This window comes from Lichenostomus cassidix, chromosome 11 (assembly GCF_008360975.1).
Source record: "Lichenostomus cassidix isolate B80296 chromosome 11, HeHo_3.0, whole genome shotgun sequence".
NCBI classification, from domain to species: Eukaryota; Metazoa; Chordata; class Aves; order Passeriformes; family Meliphagidae; genus Lichenostomus; species Lichenostomus cassidix.
The window spans coordinates 16190741-16215703 of record NC_139492.1 but is presented as its reverse complement, the minus strand read 5'-3'; the positions used below and the strand labels follow the sequence as shown (position 1 = coordinate 16215703).

The 24963-nt window shown below is 39.7% G+C and overlaps 1 protein-coding gene across 4 annotated transcripts in view; it reads right to left on the bottom strand.

The window, feature by feature from the left end:
- Positions 1–24963, bottom strand: part of ADAMTS18 (ADAM metallopeptidase with thrombospondin type 1 motif 18) — a 76666-nt gene that overhangs the window by 32404 nt on the left and 19299 nt on the right. For 3 of the 4 annotated variants that reach the window (XM_085071996.1, XM_085071997.1, XM_085071998.1), the window contains 9 exons: positions 15948–16230; positions 12133–12332; positions 11314–11397; positions 10288–10447; positions 9667–9772; positions 6838–6975; positions 5386–5539; positions 4262–4357; positions 3157–3305 (listed from right to left, as the gene is read on the bottom strand). In XM_085071996.1, coding sequence (XP_084928122.1) covers positions 3157–3305; positions 4262–4357; positions 5386–5539; positions 6838–6975; positions 9667–9772; positions 10288–10447; positions 11314–11397; positions 12133–12332; positions 15948–16230 — 1370 coding nt within the window. The remainder of the gene's footprint in view (positions 1–3156; positions 3306–4261; positions 4358–5385; positions 5540–6837; positions 6976–9666; positions 9773–10287; positions 10448–11313; positions 11398–12132; positions 12333–15947; positions 16231–24963) is intronic. The other variant, XM_085071999.1, reaches the window with a different exon arrangement.

Genomic DNA, 24963 nt, shown 5'->3' with positions numbered 1-24963 from the left:
TTCTGTTGTGGAACAGTGTCCCCAGTACAGATACAGCCTAAAGCTTTCATCCCTCTGTGACCCCCCAGCACTGACAGAAACAGGCTGACTTGCATGAGGCCTCGCTGAGGATTATTGGAAAAGGGAGAAATTTGGGGAGAAAGGCCAGAAAAAAGAAGTCTCCAAAGATGGATTTGGAAAAGGAGTCTAAGTGCAAAGATGTAAGTGCTGCACTTCACGTAAGATTCAAATATTAAAATGCTACAAGAGTAGCTTAAATTAATTCTGCAGTGCCCTTTTAAGGGTAGATTTCCTAAACCATTATATTCCCTGCAACACAACACAGAGAGTGAGAAATCCTGGAGTTCATCTGATGAAGGAAAGTATTTTATGCAATACCAAATGATTTAAGACTCTGAAATTCTGGACTCCTATTTTTCCCTGGTTTGTAATAATTTAATTTCACATATGAACACTTCTGCTCATCTTGTGGCCACATTATGATAGTATCACAAAGCTAGTTCATTCTGCACAAATCTGAAAGGTCTACAAGATCTTTCCCAGTCTTTGTTTTTCAGAAGTATTTAAAATGGCATCATTAATTTGCCTCCGTTTACATCCTGCATTTTCTGTAATCACTGCTACAGATCCTGTACACAGAAGATTTTAAAAAGTGTGTTCAAGCAGTTTTGATTCAGTCTTTTGACTGCATTCAGTCTTTTGACTGCATGCCTAAAACTCCATTCTGCTCTTGCTGAACAATGCACTATCGTGAAGTGTAGGATGCAGTCCCTCAGATATGATTTAGGTATTAATTTAAATCTCTCGGGCACTCTTCGGGTTCTTTCCCAGCTAAACTATTAAATTATGCAATCAATTTCTATCTTGGAAAAGTACCTCAACTGTAAAGTGCTGTGGTGTATGAAAACCAGACCCATGAAATTACACTGTGACAATTTACAGGGACATAATGATTTTAGCAATGACTTAGCAATTATTTTAGCAATGATTTAGTCTGTGGACTACAGGTGATCCCCATGGGTGTTTGTCAGGGTGAATTTGCGCTCAGCTCTGGTGGGAATTCCAAAGCCATACCCAGAGCTGTTTGGCTGTGGTCACAAGGGCTGCCTGAAAATTGGCAAGAGGAGGGGAATGGAATTGGTTGGATATTATTTGCAAGAGGAGATTTTCACAAACACACACAAGTAACAAGACTTTCACATGCAGCAGGCTGGTTCTGTGCTCTTCACTTGTCCTTAAGTTTCTGGTACAGTGGGTCACCTTTAAAATCACCCGAAACTGAGACATTTCCCTCAATGTTCATAAGAAGTCAATTATTTTGACTTCATTTTAGAGTCCAGTCAGTTCTTTGTAGATCCACATCCCCTGTTCCAATCTCTTACAGGAATTTCACTCTTGGTCATTTTCAAAATTTTCCTACCCATCTAGCAAGCTTTTGAACAAAATAAACATTAGCTCCTACACAAATCTGGATTAGGAAAAGTGAAATAAACATACCACGAATAAAATAATGTACATATGTGTACTGAAACATATATAAACATATGAAATATGTTGCAAAAATTCAAAAATAAATTAATCATTATTATGAGTTTCTGTGTATTTATAGAAGTGAACACTGAACAGGGACTAGTTTTTCAATCATTCTGTGTGGTGTAACATTGAAAATGGATGATATTATTTTTCTTATGATTCCACATTCATACAAAATGCTGTGATGGTAAATACAGCTACCTGGACATTTGTGAACTGTTGTGTGGCTTATTTATACTCCTGTCATTCCATCAGTGTACCTCTGAGAGAGAATTAAACCATCTCTTCTCTTTGCTCTAACTGGATTACCACTAACACAATGGAATTATATCTAGTGTAAACATGATCCAGCTCTGGTATCAAGTATGACTTGGTTACATCAAATATTATTTTATTTGAACAGACGTCACTCTGAAGGAAAATTCTAAATGCTACAGCAGCTCTTAAAGAGCTTCTGTTGGAAATCTTTATCAATTACAGCAGTGCCCCAAACCAAACCATTTCACTACTGGACGTTTTCCTGTCACACAGGGAGTGCAAGGGGGAGCTTACGAATAAATGCAGAGAATAAATATAAATTTAGCAAGGAAAGCAGGGACCACAGTAGGAAAACCAAAATATGTACATGGCCTCTAATTGAAACACTGCATTCTTTTGCTAAACCATTTAACAAAGGAAACTATCCAAGTAATTTTATTTATGAAAATGAACTGAGAAACAACAGAAAAGGTTGAGAAAATGCTCTGCTATGGATCTGCAAAAATTGGCTTGACTGAGGGTAATAAAGACTATTTTAACTAACTCACATTCTCCTATAACATAGTATATGAAGCGTGGATATTATTACTGCAGTGCTGTATAGTAGATGAGAGGCTTCTTTACAGCCTCATATAAACTGTGTCATATTTTCTCTGTTTTTTATTACTGCAGTTTAAATGGTGTGCAATGAGGAATACATGTGTCTATGCCTGCTGAATTTGTGTATGGAATTAAACAGGGAAATCTTTTTTTTCTTGTAAGTTGCAGTGAATTGAGTACTTGGGAAAGAGACTGGGCAGGTAACACTTTACTTCTACTTTGAAATCCTTATTACAATGACTAGTGGTATTTACAGATAAGACATTAATTAGAGGGAAATAACAAAAATGTTTCATAAGTTAGCACACAATTCTAGAGTTCAGCAACTTTAGTTTGACTCATGAAATATAAAAGAATGCAAAGAACAAGACAGACATACAAAGACATCTGCCTTATTATTCTGGATAATATGATGCCAGTAGAAGTTCTAATAGCTTTTAAAGTCTTTTTTTGTCCTGCTTTTAGACTGGTAGGTGTAAAAATGTCTGTATGATGCTTCCTTGCTTCTGCAGGTATTTGATAAACTGTAGTGTCCCAAAATAAATGGACAAAGGGAATGTTCTGGTACTGCAGCAGTCTGCAGACAGCCACTGCTTTCTGGTGTCAGGATGTAGTTCTGCCTCTCACCCTGACTGGTCATACCAGGCATGGAATAAACTCTTACAAACATTACTATACATTATTTCCCTAAATGGACTCTGTTAATTGTTTGTTCTAGTAACACCAATAATATAAGAAGAATCCCTTTCCAGAGCTATGCCTTACTTGGGATTATTGCAGTGTCTCTCTTGATAGGTGACTCCCCCTCCGCAGGAGCGAGTGCACTCTGACCACTCAGCCCAGGCTGACCACTGGCCATTGACAGGCTTGGGCCCGTGGTCACCATACCTGACACACTGGCCTCTTCGACACCACTGCAAAACAATGCCAGAAAACACAGTTAGCACTACCTCAGAGATGCAAAATGATTAAAAAAACCCCACATTTAAAAGCTCCAGTGCTTGATTCTGATAAATGTAAGGTCGCCCTCTGAACTCAATGAACACCTCACAGCATGGATAAATAATGTACAAAAATTTGCAAGTTCTGAGTTGAAGGTCTCTGAGGTACAAATTTTCAAAACTGTTTTCCCGAAGACTGCTTTTTTAGCTTACTCTTCTCCAAAAAATTCACGTTAGTCTATGGTCCTGTACTGCAGAGCCTCAACACTTCCCATGTAATTTACAAACAGCCTGCTAGAATTCCGCTAAAATATTTTCTTTATGATTCAATTAAGAAATACTGCACAAAGAGAAGAGACAAAACAAAATGTTTGTCAGTAACTTTAAAGCAATGTTCTGCTGGAAGAAACGTTATAGGAAAAGAAAATATTATGTGTAACTACAGATGATAGTAAATTAGAAAGGTTCAACTCAAATAAACTCAAATGAAGGTAAACACAAACAAATAAGATGAAAGTAAATGAGAAGGTTTGACTCAAACAAATAAGCTCTTTTAGTGGTGATGTCTGATGACAATACACATGCTGGCCTTAGTCTGTATAGCAAATATTATAGCTTAATGTATGATCCTATCAGAGTGGAATTTGAAGCACTGATCTAACTCCTGTTATGATTCATGTATTTCTTACAGATTTACATTTGCCAGAGATATCCGATCTCACAGCTCAAGAAGAGAGGCATCAGCCCTGCCATCAGACAGGTACCACTGGGGGGACACATCCTGACCATGCATCGCATGGAATCATTCACAACACCATCTCAAAGTCCAGGATGGCAAATCTGGATGGTTTTGATAGGAGCTTGTATTTGACCAAACACAGCCTAAAATCAAGTTGGAATGACAATGTCTTATTTATAAAGCAACTTACCATACTTACACCACAAGCTGTTCCTTCTGCTGCAGGCATGAACTTTGTCTCACACCTGTGACCCACTTTGTGACACCACAGAGATTTGCAGATATCCTGAAAAGGAAACAGTTCTCATTAAAAAACTAGTATGTTCCATTATTTCCTCCTGTTTATAAAGAATAGTAAATGATACATGCTTTTGCTACCTTAAAAGAGATATAAATAAACTCATTTCTGAATTTAGAAAAGCCAGGGTTTAAGTTTCCTAGCAAAGTCATACCCTGTATATTGCCTTCTTGTTTATGCACCATTTCACTATATATTTCTTAAAATTATATTGAGTGTGAGATTATAATAGAACAAAAACAGTGTTAAAACGTTCATGGCTAAAATTTCATCATGTCTGCAGTGACTATAATACTGTGAAGAGACAAGATTTTTCTAAACCACAGAAGATATCTGGAAAGGCAGTCTGTGCACAGTGCTGTTCACTCCCCCTTCCTTGTCTATTAGCTGTGGAAGAAACACAGCTGCCATCACTTGAATAATGTGGTTAGTGTACAATAAATCAAAATACTCCAGGATAATAACAGGAGTTAAAGAAATTACCATACTTTTTTTAGAATGAGCACTCCAGATTATTTTTAAAAATGCCTTCTCTGAAGAGACCAGTAAGGAGTGTAACAGTCATTAAAACAATAGCTTAATCTAAATTAATCATCCATCATGAAGTTAAAAGTTACATTTCATTGCTCTAAAATAACCCCATAGATCTCTCCCGGACTTTCTGCTGTCAATGCATAAAAGTAGAACACAAGAAACTGAGTCCTTCTTACCCCACACCCCACACAAGCTTTGATCAGAACTCTACTGCCTGCCTAGCATAGCAGGCAAGGGCTCATGGCTCATGTGGATTCAAGTGCACTTCTTTTGACTCCCAGAAAGAACACATTTCATTCTGAAACTCCCCTGGGACTGGGATATTCCTCAGAAGAGACCAGTACCTTCAAAGCACATTGCCAAGCAAGATAAGGCAGAGAAATAGCCCAGACCTCTGAAGAACCCCATATTAGCTGCACTCATTCAGTGCCCTGCAGTCCTTTCCCACCATTGTAACTTCCCAAAAGTGCATCAATAGGTACCTTCACGAAGCTGAGGTTGCACAGTTTTGCTTTCATTCCAAATTGCCATTTGCACTGGGTATCAGCATCATAGATCTGCCCTGGCAGCTTGTCAGGGTATTTATACTGTCCTGTTTGCTTCGGTTCATCAATCAGGCAGGCAGCTTGAGCTGTACTATAATGAGAAGGTAAATTAATCAGGACTATGATCTTTACATCGAAATATTTTAATTAGCTACAGACCAGCACAAATGCATGGTATGGTATACAGTACCTTTAACTAGTTTTAGAGGTATGCTCTGAAAAGAGAGTATCTGTGTGCAGGAACCAAAAGATCTGCACATCTTGTTGGTAACCTGACCTGCAAAGTTTTAAGGAAGCAGGAATTTCCAGGCTTTGGAACTGCTGTGACAGGAAGAAAGAATGATGTCAAATTGTCTTCTTCCCTGTATTCCTGGGTAACCAAGAGCAAAGTGACCTCATCTGCTTCTTTCCCTTACGTGGATTCCCCAAATCAGGAATCAACAGGAGCAGCACAGTGTCCCATGCCAGCATCTGCCCTGAGTGGAGCTGACAGGAGGCTGCTGCAGGGTGTGTGCTTGGGGCTGCTGTGTCCAGACCACAGCTCCCAGCTCCACCTTTTCCCCTTTGTCTCTGCCTCAGAATCTGTGCTCACAGAAGGTCACTTAATGCTGGATTTATCTTCCAAGTGTCAGTCTCTGGGACCATATTGCAGGTCAAAAGGCTCACGTGACTTTTTTAGCTTGGAATTTGCATCTGTACACAAAAAATACTGCATCACTGCAGCATTTAAAAACCCCCAGAACTCCATTATGTTTTCTGGCTGCTACTGGAAAATATTGACTGGGAATTCAAGGACCAAAGGTGCCAAAAAAATGAGGGAAAGACTAAGGTAATGATGAATTAAACAGTGACTGAAAAACAGTTCCTCTAAAGGCATCACTGAGTAATGACAACATGCTGGAAAAATAACTGACATCTTTCCCTTTTTTCCTTTCTCCCAGAAACAAGATGTGAAAAATGTGTAAGTGTCCTTTACTCATGATATAAGCAAGATCAAGAGAGAAACTCGAGTGAGAAAGGCCACCGATGTTAATTTACATTCTGCAATGACTTTGGTACCACTGTGTCTGCCCTCTTTTGTGTACACTTCCTACCAATTCTCTACCAAACCCAGCTGCTGACAGGAATGCCTGGGAAAGAATGACATGCCAGTCATTACTGCAGGGTATTCCTGGAGGGTGAAATCCATGCTTTTGAAACCAGGCAGGACAAAAGCCCTTCCAGGCCACACCACCTCAATGCTCCAGCAGCTCACACACTGCAAGGGTTGGAGCACATTTTAAAGGAGGAGAATTTCACACTTTAGTAATTTTTATGCTGTTCAAGAATTCAAGCCCAGTTACTAAAGCTGCATTCCCTGGCACCAGCCCAGATTTACATCTGACCTACCTGAGAAATTTGTTGAGATACTGCCTGCTGCACACAGACCAAGAAAACACTCCATTGTTTCCAGTGAGTGTGGGAGACATAATATTTCCCTCAGCTTTTCTACAAGCATTTCCTTCTCCATCGTGAATCATACCAAAGCTGAAAAGAGAAAAAGGTGGGAGAGTGAAAGTCTAGATTAAACGGAAGACAACATCGGGGGGGAAAGAAACACATTCTGGGTAACAGCTCTATGCTTGAACTCCACAGGCAATGTGGAATTCATCCATTTCATTCCAAAGGGATGAATACTTATGCACCATACAAAATAGTACTGGTATGAAACAAGCTCCAATTAGTAGCAAATTTTTGTTACCACCCACAGGAATACAGCGTAAGTGCCCCTCTAATAGGAGGGGAGAGCTACAGAGCTCTACTTGTAGCAAAAGGAATGGCCAGGAATGGATAGAATACAAAGTACAAATATAAAACATGATTATTTTTCTAATTTTGGCCACTAACTTGCTGTATTATCTCAGACAAATCACACTAGTTTCCTCACCTTTGTTACACAGTGTCATTTTGTCTAGACTGTAACTTTAATGGGAATAGTGCCTCTTATGGGATGCTTTGCTCAGTCTGAGCATCAGGAGGCTTTGCTTTCACTAGGAGAGGTGTTAGGATGATATAAAGAATAATATGCAATAATAAAAAAATTGCATTGTAATTACAAACTATGGGGATTTTATTGATATAATAAAGATAATTTTTAGAGGTTTTCCTTTCACTGTTCTGTATTTAGTCACTGTATGGGACATCTGTGAATTTCAGTGTGTTTTGGATAGAAATTTCATCATCTGTTACTTCAATATTGTAGTACATTGGCAACTTTATAAATGTAATTTGTGCATGTGCAGGGAATATCTAATTCACTGGACCCAAGCCTCTACTGCTATAAATCATTACAGGCTCATCAGAGTTACTGCATGTGTTGCCACCAGCTGAGGCTCCAAACTTTCCCAAATACATGGCTCTTTGTATAAATGGACAAAAAGTACCAACTGAGCCAGTGTTTTAGAATCCTTCATAAAATACTTTGTTCCCCTGCACTGCAGGCAGAGAATCCCCAGTTTGTATCCCACTGACACAATGGGCTCTGAACACTCAGAGGGATTGTTAAGGTTTCAGGTAAAAACACAAACTTCAGAAAATCATTAAAATGTCTAACAGAACACTTAAATATCTAACCACTGCAGCTTTCAGTGGATCACAGAGTGTGATATTCCCCTCCTGTGAAACCTTTGGTTAATACATTCACAGTGGACCTCAGCACCCCCAAGGCTGTCACAGGTTTTTTCCCTCCTAGGGATCTCTGCATCACAGAAACCAAGTTCTGTTGTCTTACATCACATATTAAGTAGTCTCAGGACCATGAACATGACAAATGATCATAAAGACATTTTGTGCCTGGCACAGGCTTTTCCCAGGAGGTAAGAAGCATTTTATTAGGAGTATGGAAGTACACCAAAGAAGAGCTGAATATTATGTGAATCAAAGGCAGCAGTGGAAAAGGGGAAAAAAAAATTAAAAATTCCAAGTAGAATTTCTCAAAGCAAATAAGAAAATAAGAGGAGAGAAGAACATTAAGAGATTAAATGGGATAATTCTTGAAAAATAAACTATAGGCCTGATTCTCTCCTAATACTGATGGAAGGGCATTAAAAATGTACTGAGGTCAGTGAAACTGCATTAGTGTGACAGGAGGATCAAACAGTACTCCTATTCCATATTTGGTCCCTTTGAATGCTTTGGCCCAATTCCCACGGGCCTCACTGGTAGCTGGATTACACTTTAATTCCTTGCTTCCCTTCAGATGTACAGCAACCTGTGAAAGGGTCACTCGTGTAGACATTAGGTCACAGTATGCACTGCAGAGCACATTTGTGCCATGAAAACTAAATAGTCCTGATGCAGTCAGGCAGAATGGGAAGGCTTCATGCCTTAACCAATCAGCAGAATACAGAAGCACTGCTTTCCAAAGGTTTCCTGTGCATTAATGTTGCTGCACAAAATCTTTAAACTAACCCTTGATGTCAGGTTTGTAGCACACACAGGAACTATGCTCTTCAGCTGCCAGTGGTGATACAGATTCCAGGTTGAACTGTGCTAAAACTGGAAATCAAAACCATGCACAAAGTTTTGGAGAAATAATTCAAAATTATTGGGGAAAAAAGCAGCAGAACAAAACCTAATCATCCTCTGTAGATTTAATTCAACAATTTGAAGAATAGCTGAAGCTCCATGAAAGATTATTCCCGGTTTTGTATGAGATACAGCAGGTTCTAAGAAAATTAGTCTTTCTACAGTAGAAATCAAATGGAAATGCAATGGATATAAATACAGAAAGGCAGAAACCACTGCCAAGGTGGGTTTTACCCAAATAGTACATTAAACAGGCAGAGCACAAAGGACAGGTTGAGTGTCTCCTATGAAACACTGGGTCTTTGGGGAAAGGAGACCTCTAAGAGACTCAGAGAGATCACCTCTCCAGTGGAGATGCAGTGACCCCTCTCTTTTTGGAGCAACCACACAGATACCAAAAGGAATTTCTCTACCAGAAGATGGGAACAGTGTGGGAAGCTTAAAGGGGTTAAACAGGACTTGCCAGTACAAAGTCCTGCAGAGCACCACTGGTCATCAGATGGATGGAACTCTCTCTACCTCCACTCTCTTGGCTTCAAATAACTTATATTTAGAACTAGCCAATCCAAATGATCTATATTTAACCATTTTATATTAAATGCGCCATGTTTCCATTCACTTACATACTTGTTTATACAAGAAGAAACTTACTTGTGTCCAGATTCATGAGCAATTGTAAAAGCCAGTCCAAGGCCTGTATCTTCATTAATGGTGCAACTGCGGTATTTGCTGCACATGCCACTGATGGGTGCAAATCCTGAAGGAAGGAAGCAGTAAAATAGCTTTTTCTTCTACAGAATTCCAAATACACGTATCATCTGCACTGGTCTTAATGAGGCAGTTTATTTTGGCACACGGGGACACTTGTCTACCTCATCAGGTTTATCATGGAGAAATTACAGCAGACTTTTATTTGACAATAAAGGAACTCCTATATAAGTATAAATCAAACATAACCTCTCCAACCACACTTTATTTGTGAAGATTATTCTCCCCCCAACCCACCCCCCATGCCTCTACTGCTCTCAAATTAGGGAGGAATCCCATCCAAAAAGGGCAAGCAATCACAAAAAGAAAATAAAAACAGAGTGGCTCAGAAATATTGTCAAAATCAAAAATACTCCTTGAAGAGGTGACAATCCAAAATAATACTGTCCTAGCCTCTTCAAGAAGATTAACAGCATGTGCAAAAATGGGTTTTTTCATCTGAAAATAATTCAGTTTCTGCTGTGGACACCCCTGAGTTTCTCAGCCTGTGTTCTGGTGTCATACCTAAAGTATCACAGGGCTCGTTCTTCCAAGAGCAGATGTCAAAGCCTGTCAGGAGGATGGCATGGTCGTGGCGCTTCCCATTCTTCCCCACCAGGGCAGACTGCCACTGACAGAAGCTGTTCAGGGACTGATCAGCATGGTGGTTGATCAGTAGCCCACCCTGCAGGGAGTGCACACACACACAGACAAGGTGCTTCCATCAGGACTTGAGAAAGAAGATTGAAAGACTAAGAGTTGCTTAGTCTTAGGGAAAAGGGAGTTAATATTTCATATTTGTTCTACATCAACTTGTGTATTCCCATGTTAACTGTCAGTGATGACTGAGTCAGCTGAGGAGTGAATCTCTCACAGCTGTAAAATAAAACTGGACCACTCCCCAGGCACACAGATATTTCCAAAGTTGGTGGCTGGAATTACAGTGTACAAATACATTTGATTCCTGAGAATGCTGAACACCAAGCCACATTCAATATTGTGATTAAAATGTATTGTGATTTCTGGGGAGGAAAAGTATTATTCAAGGAGATCAACCCATCCCAAATCTCTTTTCAGCAGAAGAGATTCTGTCTTCTTTTGTCTCAGCACCCTAGACAAAAGAATTGGCTCCACTCCCACCTTTTGTTACATGCTTGCTTCAGTTTGGGACTTCTGACTCCTTACCACTTCTGATCATCACATCCTGGAAAGCCTAATTCAAAATTTCTCTATTTATTTAAGTACTTAGAAAGTGAATTTCTCATTCCAGCCATTTCTCCTCAAAGAAACACTGGACATTATTAAGTTTTATCTTACTGGAATAATTTCAATGTTTTTAAAGAATATTTGTATGAAATTAAGAATTCAGACTCAAAACCCAAGAAGCAGTGAAAAGCAGAAAGTGTCATTTTGGAGATTTTTGCAGTTTTAACCTTCTTCTCACACTCTGTGTCTTAAGAAACCTCCCTGCATGTAAGATGGGAGCACCCAGTGCTCCCATTGAGCAGCAGCAAATGAAGTAGCTCAGACAAAAATTCTGACACAACTTACAGGCTCTTGTTCCAAAAGAAGGAGGCTGACAACAATAATATTTATATCACTTCCAATTGTTCCATCTTTAAACAGACTAGAGACCTGCAACGATTATTGGAGAGGAAATATCACCTACATGCATAATCCCTTTTTAATAGATTAAACATATGTATCGAGTTATTGCCTTGGACTTCAATTTTCAATACTAATGAGTTATACACCTTTTAGGATTAATCCAAAAGAGCTCAAATCAGAAGAATTATGCCCCAAACCACTACACTCAGTCAAAACCTTGAAAACCTTGAATTGACTTCAATGGGCTTTGATCTGTCCTTGGTCTCCGGGATCAAGTGTAATCAAGGCCAAAGCTCAAGATCAGGTTTTGCAGTACAAAAGTAAAGAGTAAAGCCATGCAGGATAGCATATTTCTAGTCAAATGATATCAATTTTATGGAAACAGATTTGTGCTTTCTCAAATAAATGTTTGTTTCTAGGAGACATAAGGTAAGACAGACAAAGCATCATGATACTAAATGAAAGTTTCAATTTCAGAGTATCTGCCTTTTTTGTACTACACAGGAAGTATTTAAAAGTTTAACATTTTAAGAACTTTCTATTTTTTTTTTACTCTACAGTACTTTTGCCAGAGCTGTGATGGTCTAAAGATGTGTATTTAAAGACTTTTTTACATAAATAATACATTAGATGAGGGTTGAAGAAAGGCTTGCATAAGGTGCCTCTCCTCTTTTTGGTATTGGTATTTGTCTAATGAAAGATCCTACTCTGCCACAACAACATTCCCCAGAGAAAAGACACTTTAGCAACACCACACCTTACCATGTTCATGACTGTTAAGATGTATGTTGTTACATTTTCCTTGCCATGTTTCTCCAACATTTTTTTATCTGCCACAACAAGGGTTTCAACATTTAGACTTCCATTTTTCTGGATTTTAGCAGATGATCTTTTGAACCTCGCAGAAGTCCCATATTCATCTGAGCGAATGTAGGTCTCTTCTGTGGGTGGCTTGGGTGCATCTAGAAGGAAATAAAACTGTTTTGGAAAGAGTTCAGATCACCCATGAACAGTTTCATCAGAAAATGAAGTATCACAGGTTTAAAGGCTTAGATTATTTTTATAGCATGTGATTTAATACTTCTGGCTAAGTTCTTCCATATTTATTAAAAAAGACCTGATTCATTCCTGAGGGAAGGACAGCTACAGGGAGAGATGGAAACGGGAGAACCACATTTGTATGCAGCTTAAAGTAAGGAATTAATCTCATAAAATGGTAGCATCTGTGCAAAAAAACACAACAGAATTTTTAACAGAGTATCTGCATTTTTCCTGTCCTTTTGATAACTTCCTGAGGTGTTTGGCATGTGCTACTTACGTTGCAGTTGGCAAGAAAGTCCTTTCCACAACAGATGTCCATGGTCAGGACAGAAATCAGATACACACCACAAGTAAATTCCTGCCAGCCTGCTGCTGGGACTGCCATTGGCCTTCCATGCCAAACTGCCACTGAGATTATTCCTGCTGGGAATACATTTATTCGGTATAGAGAAATGTCAGGCAACAGCAAGGAGGGCTTGACAACAGGCAGTGCATTTCCCAGTGCCAGGGTGCATTTTCTGCCTCTGTGCTGCTGAAGCACAGCCAATGGCACAGCTGGACAATGGTCTCTACTCCAGTTCCTCAGAAAACAGGAAAAGAAATCCATCTCCCTGTTGTCCACAGCTGTGCCCCTGCTGTCCACAGCTTCTTCTGCATAAACCTGCACTGCCTTTGCATCAAGAGTTAACTCAAAGGCCACTTTAACAAATTCTTTGGATAACAATGGGATTTTTTTTGACACAGGATGTAACAACAAAAGTGAGGGAGCCTCAGGTAATGAAAAAAATCCTGCCTGTGCCTCATCAGGAAGTTATTCCAAAGAGCTAAAACAGACCCTACTTTCTTCCATGCCAAACTGGGAAATCAAGAACATCACAGCAATCCAAAGTGCATTTAACATATAAAGGACATCTTCCTGTAATTTTCAAATGTATCACTCATTACACAAAACTGTCCTTCACAAGCTCAAAGAACTTTTCTCTTCTGGAAGCACATCTAGACACAAGGACAGGCCTCATTCCAGAGGGAAGTGCTCAGTTCAAGGCACATCAGTGCCCAGGTACTGCACTGAAAGCAATACAACTTCAGTGCATACATATATCCATGAGTTTTGCTCTTGAATTTACTTCACTGCTACTCATAAAACCTAAGCAGCAGCAGCAGCACTGTTTCATGCATGTTTTACTAACTACAGTCCAGTTGATTCTCATGATCTAAAAGCATTTAGTTTGAGAAGAAGAGTTTGGAAGATTATTAACTGGCTTTTCTAGTGCTTACAAACTGCCTGCACTTGAAATTTTAAAAGATGGTGAGTGGGACAAGCTATTTTAATGACACCCAAAATTAGCAGATTTTTATGGCAATGTGGTCCTCCCTCTTACTGCTCAGCAAGTTTGGTTTCATTTTTTAGGTTAGGATAAATTAACCTTGACTAGGCAGGGTTAATAGCAGAGGACCGCCTTCCGTCAGCCTGAATTCTCCATCCCTTTGGTCATTCAAGCTGAAATGTTCTATTCCAGGTGGCCAAACTGGATTTCACTGAAAATTTCCACCTCATATGAATCCAGATCTCAGAACAACACCAGGAAAACAATGTAAAAACTTTAAAAAAAAAAAGGGGGGGGAGCAAGGAAAAAGTACCAAATACTCACAGAAAAAGTGCTCCCTTTACTGCAGTAATTTCTTCTGCATATTGTACTTTCCTCTACTCAATTAAACATGTGATTTTATTTGTATTTCATTCAGTGAACATGAGATTGATTTGTTCTATAAGTTAACTAAGGCTGGGTTTGGAAATGAGTTGTTATTTTTTTTTAACTCCTTCCTTTCTCTTAGAAGGTTACAGGTATGAACTGCACAAGGTGAAAGACCACAGGATGTGAAAAGGAAGACTTTTGTGGGTAAGGTATTCAAATGCCATCTTGCTAAACTGGATCCTAAGCGTGTATCTGACATCAAGCTCCTAAACAATGATGGGTAAATCACTTTAACTAAACTCATCACAGTTGGATGCCAATTGCATGTTTTTCACTTAACATAAACCCAGCTTGAATACGCAGCCAAGAGCTCAGAGGTGTAAGTGAAATTATCGAATAAATAGATATACATGTAGAATTACAAAACCACCTCTTTGAAAAGTATTTTAAATAAAAATTCAGTTTCTCAATTCAGTCCCCAGAAGCAACAGTAATTTCTGACCACTCCTGTGTCTCTGAGTCCCATTTATTAGACAGGAGTAACAACATCTTCTCACATCCCAGGAGGTCATGCAAATACAGTGTTCAAAATAGTGCTCTCATCTCTTATAGGGATTAGCACTGTGTAAAAGCTCAAGAGGACATGAATAATGCTGAATTTGGACAAGCAGTCACAGGAGGAACAGCAAATAAGGCACAAACTCAGAGTGGACAATCCAAACAAAAGGAGGTAGTGCAGAGCTGAGGAGGTAAGAGAGCACCATCAGCCCTGCTCTGCAGCAGGAAAACCAGACAGGAGGGAAAGGGAGGCTGCAGTGGGGCAGTTTTGGAGTGCACTAGAAGACAAATATTTACAGGTTGAATCACAGGCTCATGCATCTGGCATTTGAGGGCTGGCTTTCAAACCTGGGGGGAAGGATTTTTGAATTTTTAACAAGCCATTTGTTTTCAGGCCTCAGTCTCAGCCAGCCACCTTTCCCACTAACTCCTTTCTCATTCCCTCCCTTCTATTTATTTTCTCTTTTTTCCTTACACACCTTTGGGAAAGGAAGCTGCTCATTTTCTCAGAACTTCAGTAGGAAGTTGGAAGAATATAAGTGGACTGAGGCACTGTTTTCAATACTGTTTGCAGTCCTGGAGACCCTCATTAAGAAACTCAGCTCAGAAGCTGATCAGCTTTCAAAAAGACTCAACTGAATGCTAAAAGTACAGATATAGGGTCCAAGGGGGCTCTAAAATGTTCTGCAATTCGAGGGCCTAATGAAGGACTCAGAATGGATCTTGGCAGGATCATACATTTCAATATATTTTTAAGACATGGCTCCAAAATCTTATTTAAACAATTTACATGGGTGGTTCTTTTTGAAGGTCTCAGTTGCTGAAAATTTCATTATCAAATGGTGAGTTCTGAAAGACTTTTCCCTATCCTTTCAGAAAGTAATGATTTTGAAGCTTTTTTTTCTCCATCTGCAAGCCTAATTAATTTTTTATCCTCAGTCTAACAGAGCGAGGTTCAGGGACTTGGCATCCATCACTGTGCAGAACTGCTTACTGAAAACTATGTCAATGTAAAAAAAAATCACCATTGGGATCTTTTAATCTAGGCAAAGCACAAGAAAACTAAACAGTGATTCTGATGGCTTAATAAAAGAGATGATTCTATGAACTTAGAGGAAAACTCAAGTTTCTCATACGTGCTTCACGTTAGAAATCTATAATTTAAAGTTATTACATCTCCATCCCAAAGGGATGCGAAGAGGTGTGAAACACACCCCAGGACCACCACACAGCCTGTAACAGCCACTGCCTCAAAAAAGGAGAGAAAGTTTCCTTACATACATTTCTTGCGACGTCCACAAAAATGCTGCTTTTGAAACCTTCCCCGGCGGTAAGCGTCCGCTCGCGCGTGGTGCTTGTGGGAAGTGTGCATTCTGTCCTGGCCAAAAGGGGAGGATTTGGGATGGGGCTCTGGGGTGTAGGGGTGCACCTTCCCCTCGGCAGTCCGCTTGTACAGCACGTGCGGGTGGTGGCCGGCGGGGGACGTGTAGTTGTGCTGCTGAGCCAGCTGCTGGGGCAGTGGAGAGATCAGGAACTCGATCTGCCGCGTCCTTATCAAACCTGACTAGAAAAAGAAAGGGCAACGCGAGTTAGACACGCGGCTGTCGCGGCTCACAGCTGGAACGTGCAGTGACCTCCTGCAAAGCTACACTGGCTGCAATGTGCATCTCTACACTGCTTAGCTACTCGACTTATTATTACTCAAGTTATATGTCAAGTTGTTATTAGTCAAATTACGATCTGGAGATTCTTCCCATTTAAATATACGTCGTTTCACTTTGGAGATGACCAGTTTTCACATCTGGTAAAACACAAAAGCAGGAATGTTGTGGGACTTCATGCAATAGAATGGATGGTTCCGTATTAATTAATATGCAATATTAACCCATTCTCCACAGCACAGGTTTGTTTGTGTGGGTGTCTGTAGACTATACATACATACAAAGGAAACACTTTTGGAAAATACAACTTCTCCTAAGTGCACGCATTAGCAAAATAAAATATTTGAATGAAGGTTCACGGCTTTTTCAGAACAAGGTATTACCAAACAGAAATCCCAGACTTAAGGGCACTCTAAATAGAAAATTATATTATAGGTCAGCAGCAAAAAGGTGAAGCATCTGAACATTTAAGCACCATCATTCATTAATCAACTCCTCACACTTTAATCATAATTTGAAGACAGTTTAAAATGCATACCCTCCTACAAGGCAAAGCTAATCAGTGAAAGCAAGTATCTGATTGTTTCCTTCTTGGATCCCTGAAAGACAGAAGTATGGGAAAACTACACTGTAGTTTTCACATAGTATCTGTGCATAAAACTGCACATGTGATGAAGTGTTTCCAGGATCAGGGCCAGGGAAATGTGGGTGGCACTGAGGAAGTATTTCCATGCAGCTCATTAATCAGTTATGATTTTATTTCATTTCTTGGTTTTGTAAAACATGTTGTAATAAACACCCCTTTTTACCAAGTCAAAAACCAAGAAGTTTCATCAGGTAATTCTATTACATTATATACGTAATACTAGATACAGATTTTTGGTTTGGATCAGTGAGACTCTACCATGTGCCAACACCCTCCTGCCAAAACTGACATCCCACGAGGACTACATATCTTTTAGGCTTCAGAAAAATATGTGCAGACAAACAAATGTCAATTGCAAACCATCTTGCCCCACATCTCGAGTCCTCCAAGACCATGATTCCCCCTACTTCCTCAAAAAAGTATTTGAAAATGCAGACATGACACACATATCACCTCCTCCCTTCTGAAATGGATGTTCTTCTTCAGCACAACCTCCCAGGGCCGGAATGCCATGGGTAGCACAAGGAGAGCAGTTTGAATGCCTAATGTAAGTATTGTAATTTTTAAGGATCTGTGGAATTTTGTGTGCTTTAAGAACTGTTTCCCGTGAGGAAAACTCAAAGTGAAAAGCAAGTGAAAATTGAAAGTTACACATGAATCTTCACAGCTTTAACTGTTTACTAAGCTAATGCTGAAATTGATTTTAAGTCTATTCCAGCTGGAAAGATTTATCAAAGATCTACAGGTCCTCAACAGTCTACAGTCGTACACTGTGCTCTTTCCATGGAAATTCTCTTCTGTTGATCCAAATCAAAGGCAGCTTTGCAGTACTGCCCAATATAAGCACCTTTCACAGGGGCCCAATAACAGTGCTCATAAAATCACACTGTGATCTCAATTTTGGCAATAGAAGAGATTCCACATTATGAACTGAGAGGGTCTAATTGCCCTCTGAATAATAATAATAATAATAATAATAATAATAATACAAACAAATTATACTCTGATTAACAATTTGCCCATTCTCCTCTCTTTAACATGAATTCATAATTACATATCTCAGCCTGTATCAACTTAACATCCTAAAAGAAGGTTAAAATTGCCTCCATCAATAAAAGACAGGTTTTAAATAAGTGACAGGAATTTAACTCGCCTGTTCACTGCAATAAATTGGCATATTTCAAATGTCAGATCACATTTGGTCATGACAAAGTACTTTCCTGTAGGGAAGATAACTAATATTTTAATCCTTATGATGTGTGTCATCACACAATTTACAAGTGGTTCTGAGAGGCAATCTTTATCTAGAATGCACTGATAATTGGGCCTTGCTCAGTGATTTTTTTTTTCAGCTGGAAAAGAGAAATGTAGTGAATCTGGTTCTTATTTCCCCATTTTAAAGGTTTCCACATCTGAAATTATTCCTGTAGGATTCATTTTGTAAATGATTCAAACCATATGGAAAAAAAAAGGGGGTTCTACATTTTCCTGTAAGAAACTGTCCCTGATGTACATGAAGTCTCAGCCCCAAACATCATTTCTATATTTAACATTATAAGGGTGGATTGAGAATTCATGGTGGGGGAAGAAGTGACTGAATTCTGGGCCCTGCATGTATTTGCTGCACCTTTACAGAGGCTGTAGCTGAGTGCCTTACAAATGTAGTCACTTTTTTCCAACAGAAATGACCCTAAATCTCCAGTAAGACTTTTTTCCCTTTGGATTTTACATCAGACTCATCCTCCAAATTGAAAAATGCTGTGTGAATGAAAGATACCTTCTTTTTGATAACATCCAGTTTCATGAAGTTGTCAAGAAGAAAAGGGAAGTGCCACAATGAAGTCTGGACACTCATTCAATCACACACCATTTTCCATTTCTTCCAGCTATGGGATGGTTTCAAGGATTCATATTGAAATAATTGCTTTGGGAATTCCAAAGCAGTGCAGAGAATGCTGACCTGGCTTCAGAAAGAGCTGCAGTCAACTGGAGCACTGCAAAGGGGGCAGTGGGACAACAACTGCCAAGTACTTTTCCTGCAGGTTGTTGAATTGTAGTGTTGGGTAAATCAAAGTGCCTATGGCTCCATTGTGTTGGCTGGCAAACATTCCAGCTGAGAAACTCCACAGCACAGAGGCAGGAGACTGGCACAGAATCATCTTTTCTAACCTTTCACCATGAAGGAATTCCAGTTTCTTGAAGGCCAGATTTTGGCTACTGTGTAGTCCTGGGTGAACTGGGAATTTCCTCTACAAATACATGAAATATCTCCATAATTGTGAGTTAGATGCAATGTATTTATCCAGCTCAAATACTTCAGAACAAATACTGTCAAAACTGTCATGGAAGTTTATGCATTGGGGCTTCCTACCTTCAGTACAGCTTTATGTATTACATGTGATTTCCCTTGAATCAATGATGTCTTTCCATTAACCCTGATGGGTTTAGGACACAATGAGGAGAGGGTCAGATAAGTCAAAATTCCATTTTTATTTCAGATTCCCTGCAATTGTAACACCATGAGAGGAAGCAGGATGACAAAATCTAACATTCTTGTAAGTCTAGACAAAACAGCATGAAAAAGGCCAGGGACTCCTCTCTATTCCTTCTGTATCCCACTGTGGCTATCACTAATAATAGCAATAATTGTGAGAATATGGTGGGAAAGAACACCCAAGAGATCGCTCAGCTGGAATGTGCTGTTTTCTTCTTCTCTCACAACACATATCTGCTATCCTTCTGGAAGGGATATTCCACACCATCAGAAAGAAAATGGAAGGACATGCATTGACCTGTGTGGTTAGCAAATAATTTTGAATCAATAAATTAGAGGAACTTGCAGTTTGTTTGCAGGAAAGTTGAGAAGACATATAAAGGCAACATTCCTCTCCTCTCATTATTTGTTACAAAGCATTTGCTTAGCTCTGGCTTAAAGGAATTTTCAGATCCAATATGCCTCTGTGAAATTCCTCAGGATCTGGATGTAATCACCAAGGTAAGGCACTTGTTCTGTTTTCTTGGTGTGTTTCAAAAGGAAGAAGAATCTCAAAATGAGATTTGGACAAGTGCAAGGATAACATGGTATCTGCTTCAAGATTTTTTAAATTTAACGTAGATTATAAATTGAAAAATAAGAGAATTTGTTTAAACCACTAAAAAAGACCATCTTAACTACACAAATTCAGGTAGACCTTCCACTGATTTTCAACTCACACAGAAGAATTTTGAGAGTAACACACTAATATATCTGTTCCTAACAGGTCTCATTGACTTCTTAATGGAAGAGCAGAGGCTGCTCCCATTTGCTCCCCTGTGCTCTTAGAGCGAAGCCTTTGGCAGCTTACCAGCCTGTAAACCTAATTCATTTTGGGGTTTCAGCATCTCCTGAAAAACCAGACCCTCCATAAAAACCAGAGCAGTGACAGTGAGTGAAGGATTTGCAGAACTTGCATTTCTCCCCCATAATTTAACAAAGCTGAGTGCTGAGAGAGCAGACAAATCCTCACTCTAGGCTAGAAGGGCCTCGTGGCTGTGGGTTCTCTGTTTGCATACAAGGCATTTTCATTACATGCTAATTAAACTGAAGGCAACAGCTTTATGCATATTAAAGTCAGAGGAGTTTCAGAAACCAGATGTAAATAATGAGGTAAGAAGCATAACAAAATGAAACTGGGAATTAAAACAGATGAATAATTGAACTGCAGTGTCTCTGCTAAACAGAACTACTTAATTCTGACTGATATAAAGTTAAATTACAGTTTGCACAAGAACAAGAGTATCTCAGCTAAATGAAGTACTAAAATGTATGCACATATTTCCTAAGGAATACTACTTATATCCAGAATGCCTGATTCAGTGTTAAGAGCATATACATAAAATAAGGTGTTAAAAACCCACTGTGTCTTAACTAAAACAATGGCCAAAGAAATCAATGAAATCTATACCATTATGTGGGTGTGAGTGTGCTCAAGATGAAAAATCACTAAAAAGGAAGAGTTAAATGTCATTTCACACCCATTAAAATAGTTCCAAATATTCGTGAACAGTTTTAAAAGACTTGACAAAAGGCCAACTGAAATTGGCATAAAGCTTTCCACCGACTTCAGTGGACATTGATCCAAGACTTCTGCTGTGTTATTTCCCAAATGTTCAGCTCCTAAAAAACCCCAAATCATTGATTCAAACACATCCCAAGAAGAGTTATGGAACATAAAGTACAGAGACAAAGTAAAGTTTTTAGTTCTACTTAAAACACATATAAATGTAAACTAAGAACTTCCCTGAAAAACAAAGAATAAGGAGAACAGATGACCTATGAGCTACAGTTGCTGATTGTTTAAAATCATCTGAGGCCAAAGATTCCTAGAAATCTAGTATGCACATCACAGTGTGGTTGGGACCATCTCATGTTACAGGATAATGCAGTCTTTTCTCGTTCACTTTGCAGTGAAAGCTCATGAAATTACCTTATCTACAGTTCATTATCATCAAACTGGTATTTCCTGCGCCAATGCTCTGTTAAGTCTCTGGTGCACAAGAGACCCAGCTGTGCTCCAAAGCTGTCCCTTGCTGGAGGAGAGAGGCTGCCCTCACCCAGCTGCCCCACTGGGGCTTCTGCCAGCCTGACCATTTCCCACATGGAACCACAGGCAGCTGGGAAGCCAGGAGAGGGGAGGATAGAGATCCAGAGAACACAAAGCTGTTCACACAGCTTGGAGCTCCCTTACTACAGCCAGGAGCTGCCTTTTGGCCCAGACTGGGCTCTGGAACTGGGCAGATGTCAATTTTTAAACACCACCATACAGCAATGTGCTGCAGGGGGAGCAAGGTCTCCCATAACTCCTGTGCCTCTGCTCAGACTCCAGCCCAGACCAAGGGGAGATGAGGCCCTTCCAAAGATGCAAATCATGGCAGTGCCCTCACAAAGTACAGAAACCACCTTCCCATTTGGCACCATCCCTCCGTTCCTGCCTGGAACACACACTCCAAGGCAGCCAGAGCAAGCCAGCCCAGCCCAGAAGCCACAGGTCGGCTCAGAGCCTGGGCATTAATGTGAAACACATCACAACATCCATGTGTGGGCACAGCATTTCATAATACTGAATTCATGGTAGCAAAGGTTTCAGAGGCATTCCAAATGTCCCCTAGCAGAAACCAGTGTGGAGGTGGCAGTCCCTGTGCACCAGCAGAGACAAAATCCCACCAAGACAGCAGGAAAAGTGCCAGCTGCTTAGAATGGGTTTTGGGTTAAGCCTTGAAAATGCGGTAAATGTATCATTTTCTCACACATGCCAAGGAATCCCAGGAAGAATAAAGTCCTATTTAGTTTGCCAACATTCATCTTACAAACTCCTCTTTCCTCCAAACCAAGGGTATTCAACCAATACCATCACGAGGCCGTTCAAAGCAATCCTGCATCATGTAAGCAGTTTAAATAAATTATTGTTTCTTTAGGGAATGTGTAATGAAGTAGACTCACCTCTTGGGATGGGTTAAGTTGGTAGTCTGAAAAATATGTGAGACTATAACCTTACTACAGTCATAAGCAAAACTACTTCCAAGAATTATAGCCAGCAGGATAGTACAGCCTGACCTGGAACTGCAGATACCCGATAGCACTGACTGACTTTTTGAGAGATGGCTTACTGAGCCCCTCTCAAGTTAGGGTCAAAATGTCAATGCTCTGGAAAATATAGTCAGAATGAGCAAATTAAGATGTGAAATTAAGTAGGAAAAAAAAAAAGACAAGCAGCATATCTGGAAAGGAGAAAGGGGCTGAATTGCAGAAAGTGTTGCTGAGGTGAAAGATATTTTTACCCTCGGGAAGCATCAGGAGCAAACAGCCAAGCCAATGGCAGTAAATCATGGTAATTAAGGGAGTGAGTTCCTTCCCTCTCCACTCTGACCCATAGCCCCTTTTCTGGGAGGAAGCTGCAGAGGGGACAGCAGCAGCTACAGGGCTAAGGGGCATTTTGCCTCCTTCTGTCCCCCTGAGAAGGACACTTGCACACTGCACCCACCTTGCTGGAGCACTGGGTGAATGGAAGAAGCTTTGAGACACCGTGACAGGGACACGATCCATGAGCCACCAACAAAAAGTGAAAAGTCTGGGCCCTAAATCCATACACAGATTGTTAAATTAATGACAGACTTTTTACAGAGTGTTAAGCACCCAGGAGCTCCCATTGAGCTGAACATTGTCTGTGCAAGCATTTCCAGAGTGCTTTTATACCAATTTGGGAAAGAAAATGTTCTGGGAAACTAGTGAGAATGGACTCTCATGAGGTTTCCAATAATACACATGTATTATTGAAGTCAGAAATCCCACGAGTAAAACTCAGAGCATGTTCATTTTTGATCCTATCCCAAACCAGGCAGCACAAAGGCATGTGAACACACTAAAGGAAAGAGAGAATTTAAGTGAACTAAATTTTTCCCTGGCTTTTATGTTTGCCAAAAAATTCACCCATCCTTCAGAAAAGTATCGAGCCTGTAAATGGGCAGTTCCTGACAGTGACCCCAGAGCCAGGGAAGTACAAAGTGATGTTTTATAGGACTGGGTACTTGGCTGACAAGAATAACCTCAGCAGACCTTTACTGATGTTCACCAGACTGGAATACCTGGCTCTGTACCACAGCAAATGTTTAAGTTAAGTTAATTGCCTTTATACACACTAAAATATTTTTTATCATGAAAGAAGTGTTAGAATCATGGTTACCTATTCTGACTTGAGAATTGTCAGCAGATAGCATTTTTATTTAGAATCTGACTCAGAAAAATAACTCAATTATTCTGTTTCCTAACATAATATAGATTTCTTGCAAGTGTAAAACATTAAGGGTTCTTAGCAATATAGCATTTTATTACCTGACGATCTGACAGAAGGAGAGCACAAGGTTCAAACTGCCAGTCTAACTTAGGCATGAAAGGTTACTCTGCTGGCTCAAAAGAAGTGTTATGCAGAACATTCAGCAATTAAAACAAGGTAACAAAATTGCATGTCTTTAATTATTCCTATATGAACAAAGCCAGAGTTATCTCTGAATGGTGCCTTTGTATTTCTGCAGTTGACTGAGCTTGTTTCAAACATCTTTATGCAACCCCCTGTCAGTGTATGGCAAATAAGGAAATATTCTTCTTTGTTCCTCCACTTAAGGTAATTGAACCAGTCACATAGGTATTTCAATGTATTAAAATGGTATTTATTGCAGGGTAATGAGATATTCTAGAACTAACACACAGTTGATTGCTTTGCCACAGATTAAATGCTTGCTTGTCAGTACGTGAGCTCACCCATTTCTCATGTTTTGTGTTTAAAAAAGAAAAAAAGCACCAAAAAACCCCAAAACAACCAGAAGTAGGCATGATAAATGAATAGAAGAAAAATACTAATGCCAACTACAGCATAACCACCAATAATATTTAAGTGAAGTGCCAGAGGTCTACCAAATTACACTCAGGATCACTTCATTTACAATTCCATCAGTAGGGCTCTTTGGCTCCCTAGAAAGGTTCTGGAAGGCAATCAGCTAAAACCAACGGCTCCAATTTAGCCTTGGTAGCTGTACAAGCACTTGGGTATGGCCTGTTTAAGCAAATCCCTGCAACTGTAAGATAAAATCTAGAGCTTTTATAGTTATGACAGTTCTGAAATCCATCACAAAGCAAACAGGAAACAGCAGGATTATTTAATGAGTGCATTTATGCTTCACTTTTCCTGAAAAGAGGCAGCCCACTATTTGTCATGTGCTGACAGTTGATTACTTATTTAGGGTACATCAAGAATAACAGAAAAACTGACCAGAGGGTAGCTGTGTGTCCCCTGGTCTAACATCCCATGTAACTGGGTGTACAGCTTCAGAGAACACCACAAGTGAGAGGAGCTGTACCTTCAGAAACCTCCAAAAGCATAGGAAAGGCAGCTCTCCCTGTGCTGTCATTGTCTGTATGATCACAAAACAAAAGCACCATTTACATCCCTCTAAAATA